The sequence below is a fragment of the Phacochoerus africanus genome, chromosome X (assembly GCF_016906955.1).
Source record: "Phacochoerus africanus isolate WHEZ1 chromosome X, ROS_Pafr_v1, whole genome shotgun sequence".
In the NCBI taxonomy this organism is placed as follows: Eukaryota; Metazoa; Chordata; class Mammalia; order Artiodactyla; family Suidae; genus Phacochoerus; species Phacochoerus africanus.
In genome coordinates this window covers 128100011-128107901 of record NC_062560.1, presented here as the reverse complement: position 1 = coordinate 128107901, position 7891 = coordinate 128100011, and the positions used below count along the sequence as shown (strand labels likewise).

Genomic DNA, 7891 nt, shown 5'->3' with positions numbered 1-7891 from the left:
GCTTCTGCTGGGTGTCCCCCCTCTGCAGGCACCTGTGCTTGGACGGTGCCCGAGAAGGTGCGCGGCACGCCTTTCCGCTTCCGAGCCCTCTGAGAACTGGGGGCCGCTCGAAAACACAGTCCGGCGTTGTTCCGCGTTTGACTTCCAGCACATTGCTCCTGGGGTGCAAGAGAGGACCCGGGTCGACAAGTCACTCTGTCTCCCCCGCCCCTCTCTCTGGCATCCATCCGTCGGCCCTCCTTGGCTGTGCACATCCTGGGACGGAGCGAGCAGGGGTGTCCCCCCGTTAGCAGAACACGTGAAAAGACAGTCACCCGAGAGCCTGCGTGCCATCCGCTGACGCAAGACAGTTGGACCATGGGCCGGAGCCTACGGTGGGGGGACCGCTGACTGTGGATGGTTCCATTTCACGGCCCATGCGAAAGGGGCCTTGCTTTGGTAATCAGAGGAACGGGGTGCGGCTTGGCACCCTGGTGGTCCGCCGAGGTACTGCATGCAGGTGCTTCCTCCTCAGAAAGCGGCACACAGAGGTAAACACAAGAGCAAGTCGAAATCGGGCAAAGAATTGATTAGCCGTTCCTCTTTCCGCTGTGGAGGAGGAGCACCAAAAGCATAAACATTCTAGAGACCTTGGGCCCGGATGCCTGCAACAAGCGCTGCCAGGGGATGGGAGGCCCGGTGTTGCCAGTTTACGACCGACCGCGCCCATCATTTTCTATTGCCCCACGCCTCCTTTGAGAGTAGGGAACTCAGGGGGGCTCAGAAGAACATCTATCCTAGAGGCAGAAACACGTGCCTGCACGTGAGGGCAGAGAGCCTGGGAGGAACGCATCCAGAACGGGCAGCTTGCCTCTCTAACGTCACGCCGATCGTGTGTGTGGGGGTGGGGGTGTGTGTGGGTGTGTGTGTACACGTGCTCGTGTGTGCACGTGCATGGGTGTCTGGGGTCTGGGTAGCTCTCTGGCTGGGGTGGAGGTGACTCAGGGAGTGGCGTCTTGCGGGAGGCACTGGCGGGTCCTGCTGCAGGGACGCTGTAGCGGCCGAGTCAGCGGCTGCTTCTCCTTCTCCCTTTTGTCCTGGGTCCTCACGTGGCACGTGGGCTCTAAGAGCAGGAACACGGAGTTCTCTCGAGCGCAAGACTGGCAACCTGGTCCCAGAACACGTTTGTGCAGCTGCTGCCCAAAGGATGTCTGTTGAGCCATGCCAGAGGTGAGATGTTTAGCTCGGAGTCCACGCGAACCACGTCGCACAGTCGGGGAAATACAACATGTCCCGTTAGGACACGCGCCGTTGGACACCGGTGGTGGATGAACCGAAGCCTGTCAGTGCGGGATAATCCGCACGGGTGCAAGGTCCACAGAAACGCAGATCCTGTCAACAGCGCGTTTCTGGGTGGGAAGAGAGGGATGGAGGACCCTTGCGCCTTCTGCACTGCACCCCTCGACGTGGGGGGGGGGCACTTCTTTCAGCAAAGTTTTGAAGGGGCGGGGCGTCCAGGCTGCAAGGAGAGTCAGAGAAGGGGTGCAAAGGGCAGGCATTCCCATGAAAGGGCGACGAAATAGGCTCTTGAGGGGGGAAACGTCGCCCCTGCTCACCTGCGTGGGCAGCTGTGCCAGGGATGCGTGGGAACTCTGCGGGAAACCCATCACCGCGATGTGGAGAGCGAGCACCTGCTCACGGCTACTGCACAGGCGCGGGGTCTCCCGTCTAAACCTCTCTCCACGTGGTTTCACAGTCTCCGAAAGCCCGCTTGGTGTGAGTTTAGAAGCCCCAAAACGCACTAACACTGCAGACCCGAGTTGCCTTTACACACACACACACACACACACGACACAGACACACACACACACACACACACACGCACAGACACACCGCCCCCCAGAAAGAGAGCTGCTATTCCCTCTTTTTACCAAATTACAGTGGGCATGCAGAATGATAGTGGTTTCAGGCGGCGAGCATGGTGATTCGATGTGTTGATCCATCACCAAGACGATAAGCCTGGCCACCGTCTACCACCACGCAGAGGTACTACCCTATTACCATTACGGACTGCATTTCCTACGCTGTACGGTGCAGCCTCGGGCAGGACGCTGGGTTCACTCACTGCTCGTGCTTTTGTTGCCCCACCGGGAAAACCCACTGCCGATCCCAGGGTGGCCTTCTAGGAGGCTTATGGCTTCGGGGCTGACGCTTCCGCCTGTAGTCCAATTGCAGCTCATCCCGTCGAGGCTGTGAGAAAGGGGACCGGTCGCAATCTTTGGCATGGAGCTGTCCGGGTGTCCCGGCGCTGCTTGCGGAGGAGGCTGGCCTTTCCCCGCCGCCGTCTAGGCTTGCTCCGCCTCCTTTGCCGTCACGGATGAGTCGGCCCCGCTGGGTGTGGGTGTTCCTCAGCCCCCTCCAGCCTGTTCCACCGACCTAAGGGTCTGTCTGGGTGCCAGCACCATGCTGTTTTGCTGGCCACAGCCCTGTGGCGCGGTCCGAAGCGAGAGGAAGTCGGAGGGCGTGGTCCCTCCAGCTCTGCTCTTCTCTCGCGAGGTGGCTTTGGCCATCTGGGTTCTCTGGCGCCTGCTGCTGTTCCATCCATGTGTCCGGGCCAGGCCGTGGCTATCACGAGAGTGGTTGTTGCCACGCCTCGGCAGCCGGAGGGACCAGCAGAACCTCAGTGGCTTGACGAGGTGCAGGCCTTTCGAGGTGCAACCGAGGGAAGACGGTACACAGGTCTCCTGCGTTCTCCGTGAGATTTAACCAGCCTTCCTGTTGCAGAGTGGCATGCAGGGGCCACCTGCACGTGGGGGAGGGGGCGTGCCGAGCCCATCCCCGTTTGCCCGGCTTGATGTCCTACCTGCTTTTGCCCTTTTGTGAGCTCCCTGGCAGTGGTGCCGAGGGCCTGGGTCTCTGCCTTGGACGCCAGTTGATCCCCGGGCCAGCAGTGCACTTCAGAAGCCCAGAGCAGGGTGAAGGGCCTGCGGGACAAGCGGTCGGCGTGCGGGAATCCACGGATCCTGCCTCGGAACCACACCCACCATGATCCTCCCGGCCCTGGGTAAGCGTTCCCCGTGCCCCTAAATGCTCCATGGGCAGTGGGCTCTCCAGGAACCTCTGGATTCCAAACCCGGGCTCCTGAACGTGGCGCTGCACCGACCCCCAGGACCTGTAGGCCGGAGGTCACCTCTGGCTCCCCCGGCTGCGCGGGCAGCGGGGCACGAGCACCCCAGAAAAGACAAAGGGACGCGATCCCCTAGGACAGGCCCCAAGGACGACAAAGGGCACAGGACATCCGATGACTCAAATGGGATCGGGCCTAGGAGAACCCACACCCCCCCCACACACACACCCACACCCACACACACCCCCCCACACACACCCCCACACACCCCCACCCCCCCCCCACACACACCCCCCCCCCCTGCTCTTTCCTAGACAGCAGCAACCAAGATGTGCAGACGCTGGGTTTGGAGGGCGATCCATCTCCTCCCGCCTCTTCCTAGGGTTTCCCCACGTGCTTGCGGGGTATCCACACCCCGTGTGTGGCTCTGCTTTCTCTCTCACCCGTTCTCTCTGACCAACATGCTTCTACTTTCGCGAGGGACTTTCCTCCTGATAGGTTTCCTCTTTTCCTTTCCCATGTTCCAGGCCTCTCCCGTGTCTGGTCCCCTCAGGACAGGGGCTCCCGTGGCCCTCGTTGGTGGGGGCAGAGAAGGACCGGCCACCCACGCTGGGATGCTTTGTAGTCCCCGTCTCGGCATCGAGGTGTGGAGAGGAACCTCCCTGCTGAAGGAAGACCTGCCTCGGCTGCGGGTGTGACGGCCAGGCCGCTTGGCCTCCGCTAATTACCTCCCGGCACCCAAGTCGAACGCCCACGATGGTGGCCAAGGGCGTCCTGTGCAGCTGGAAGGCCCGCTTTGGGCCAGCCGTGCTGTCGTCCAGGTCCAGGCCCTCGCCCAAACAGAAGGGGAGACGGGCCTGAGCTCTGGAAGCCCAGACCCTCTCAGCAGGCAAGAAGATCAGAGTGAAAAGCCCAGACGAGAGGCCCCGGAGCGAGTCTCGGATCGAATCCATGGCCTCCTCACCAGCTGCCCGGCAGAGGAAGGCCAGCGCCCTGCCGGGCCAGGAAGCAGCCTACAGGAGGGCGCTTACAGTGGCCCGGGAGCTTCGGAGAGACAGGGCAGCGTTGGCCCCAGAGAGCGGGGCCGGGGACGCAGACGCCATGGCACCATCTCCACCCAAGCGCCCTCGTAGAAAGTGCCGGGCGCCCAAAGGGAACTTGCCGGGGCGTCTCAGGAAGAGCAGAGAGCCCACAGCCGCCTCGGTACCTTCAGAGAGCAGAGGCGGCGGCGGCGGCGGCGGCAGCGGCAGCGGCGGCGACAAGTCACTGGGGCACGCGGCCGTCGCCCCCGGCCCAGGGGAAATGCAGACGGCACCCCCAGGGAGCTCCAGCCCGTGCCCCCCCGCCCTGGCACGGTCAGAAGACGCCCACGAGAAGGGGGGCAAGGGAAGGCAGGACACCTCGAGAGGCTGGACCTGGCCTCGCCCAGCCCAGGAGGAGGGTGCTGGGGCCAGAGGCGGAGGCGGCCCGCCCAGACCCAAGGCTCTGAAGGAGGCGGCGCGGGGCCTCTGCCCAGAGACCCCGGCTGTCTCCCGTGGGCGTCCTAGCTCTGCTGGGAAAGGCCAGGCCGCCGGGGCCAGCGCCCGGGATCCAGGCTTGGAGGGTGCGGCAGCACCCTCCGGGGCCCCTAACACCAGGCGGCCTTCCTCCGTGCGTCGGGCCAGCAGGAAGAGGAAGCGGCAGGCAGCAGAGGGCGGGGAAGCGCGGCGAGACCCTCCAAGCTCGCTCGCCTCCAAGGCTGGCAGCGCCCCCGGCGCCGGAGAGCAGGGCGTGGGCCGGGGAGCGGGCCGGCCGGCCGGCAGGGCTCTGCCGCCCGAGCCGTGTGCCATTGAAAGAGGGACGATGGTCTGGTTCAAGTTTCAAAACCACCCGTTCTGGCCAGCCGTGGTGAAGAGCGTCAGCCCGGCAGAGCAGACCGCCAGGGTGCTTTTGATCGAGGCCGACATGCCCCGGGAGAGCAGCGGCATCCGCGTCCCTCTGCGGAGGCTGAAGCACCTGGACTGTGCAGGGCGAGAGAAGCTGCTGGAGCGAGCCCGGAAGGTGTACGGGCAGGGCGTGAACTGGTGCTTCTCCCTGATCTGCCACTACCGAGACGGGCTGGGCCGCGGCTCCTTTGCGGGCTCCTTCCTGGACTACTTCGCCGCCGACTGCAGCTACCCGCTGAGGAGAGCCATCCAGGAGGGCCCCCTGCGCGTGGACTTCCCGAAGGTGAACTACGCCGACCTGGAGGATTCCGAGGACGAGGCCGCCCTGGGCGGGAGGAAGATCCTCCCGGACCGCATGCGGGCTGCCCGCGACCGAGCCAACCAGAAGCTGGTGGACTTCATCGTGAGGAGGAAGGGGGCCGACCCCCATCTCCTGGACATCGTCAAAGGCAGGAAACGCTCCAGGTGGCTGGCATCGTTTCTCAGGTCGGGCAGGTACGTGATCTGCGTGGAGACCTACCTGGAGGACGACGATCAGCTGGACGTCGTGGTGAGACACCTGCAAGACATCTACCGGGAGATAGACAGGAACGTGCTGGCTCTGACCCGGGACGACAAGGTGAGCTTCGTCCTGGAGGTCCTTCTGCCCGAAGCAATCATCTGCTCCATCGCCGCCCTGGACGGACTGGACTACAAGCAGGCGGAGCAAAAGTACCTGCAGGGGCCCCCCGTGCGTTACCGGGAGAAGGAGCTCTTTGACCGCAAGGTCCTGAGGGAGCTCAGCAAGAGGTCCGCCAGGAGGCTCAGGGCTAAATGACTCTCCCCCTGTGGCGCCCCCCCCACCCCACCCCCGCCAGCTGAGCAGGGAGACCCCGCAGCCATACCCTCCCCCCCTTCGTGTGGGTGGCCGCCCCGTCTCGAGGACACCCACGATCCCTCCAGCCTCCCTGGCGCGCACCCCCCTCCCGGAAGCCCCTGCCGAGGCCTCGCCAGGGTGCCGCATGCCCCCTGGGTCCGTCCCGGCTGCCTGGGCCTGCCGGGGTCGCCTCCTCTCTCGGCCCCCGCCCCGGCCCCGGCGCCTCCCGCCACTGGCCTGTTCACGGCTCGCGGGCGCCTGCGCCCTCCTCTGCTGGCCCGCACGTCTACGTTTCCAGATCTTTTCAGAACCCTGCCTTGGACCACACCTCGCATTTTACAAGAGGACGCACGCTCCCTTACGTCTCGTCTCCGCAAGGCCCTGGCCCTGGGGTCGGCAACCAAGCCGCGGTGGGTGGCTTCTCACCTCTAGGCTCTGTTTTTACAGAGACGCCCTGGGGGCTGCCCGTTCTCTCCGTGACACACCGCCGGGAAGGACCGACCGACCGACCGACCGACCGACCGACCTCCCACGGGAGCCCCTGACTCTTCCCTGCCACGCTTGTCCGCCGGTGCGGGTGCGGCCGCCGACAGAGCCGCCTTCTCTCCACGCGGGCTACTGCAAACGGCTCTCGGAAAAGCCGCCGGAAACCCAAAGTGGTCCGACCACCTGCAGGTAGCCCCCGGGCCAGTGCGGGTGACTGCAGCCTGGGTGTGCCCGCAAGGCTTTGCCAGCCCGTGCAAGACTGCGGCCTCTCCCTTTCCCCGAGAGGCTGCTTGTGCGAGGAGCCCTTCTGCCAGGGCTCCTTGGCTTCCCCACACAGACAGACTCCCAGCTCCCTTGCCCACTGTCAGGGACAGGGCCCTCCACAGGTAGCCATGTGTCCCCACGCGGAAGACCCCGGAGCCCTCGCACACGCGCCGTCTAGCTACTCTGGACCTCGCAGTCCAGGCTGATTGCTGGGAGCCCACCTACCCGGCATCGAGTGCAGGAAAGCGGGCACCCTGTCCGGGCCCCGAGCCCCCTCAAAAGGCCCTCACTCCTCTCAAGCCAAGCTAGCTTGCTCTTTCGACTTCTCCATTGACCAGCTCCCGCGGGTTCCAGCAGTAGGGGGGCAGACCCCTGAGTCGTCGCAGGCTGCCTCGGCGGCGGTGGGAGCTGGACCGGGAGCCGGGAGCTGGGACCTGGGACCTGGGACCTGGGACCTGGGTTTCGGGAAAGTCTCCATTCAGCTAAGCACAGCTTTGGCTGGAATTCGGTGAAGCCTATGCCATGGAGGGCTAAATCCTGAAGTGCAAGAGCTGTTACCCTAACTCGAAACGACATTCCTTTCTTTGAGCGGGCGGGGGGGGGGGGGAAAGGGGGGTGCGGGTGACAATGTTCGCAAAGCTCGTTTCCTGTTTAAAACTCACCGTGAAAATAAACACTTAAGGTGTAACGTGAACCTGAGCGCGTTTTTGTTCTTGGTGTCACCCGTCGCTCACGGGCTCCTGCTACCTGTTCACAGGGCCACGTGAGTTTTGGGGGGTGAAATGGGCCAAGGCCGGCTGTTTTGATTCGCAGTACAGCCCTCGTCTCTTTCACCTCCAACCCCTTGTTCTTCAAACATCATATTGTACAACACATAGTTGGACCATCACATACACGCATATATATCCACCCCCCCCACACACACACACACAGAGGTATGTGTCTGTTCAGTATGTGTATCTGTAATATGTCTGTGTGTGTATGGGTATACGTGTTTATACACGTACGTGTGACTGTATAGTGCATGCGTATACATACGTATACGCACATATGGGTCTACGGACATGTACAGACACGCTTGTGGATGCACATGTAATTTTAGAATTTGGACGGGTCCCTCGCCATCTTTGCGAGTTCACCATCAGTCCTCTTCTCACCCTAGATAAATAAATACCCTCTTGCAGGCTCATTTTGGTCATTTTAGAAGAGGCGCTTCCGCATCGTATCAGCCTCAGGCCCAGCGGATCCCCTCTG

General features: G+C 63.2%; 1 protein-coding gene across 1 annotated transcript; it reads left to right on the top strand.

Annotated features, from left to right (window-relative positions):
- The first annotated feature begins 4207 nt into the window (after positions 1-4207).
- LOC125118151 (PWWP domain-containing DNA repair factor 3B-like) lies at positions 4208-5848 on the top strand. Its single transcript, XM_047764277.1, has one exon. It carries the CDS (start codon positions 4208-4210, stop codon positions 5846-5848), a length of 1641 nt encoding a protein of 546 aa, XP_047620233.1.
- Positions 5849-7891: the final 2043 nt, after the last annotated feature.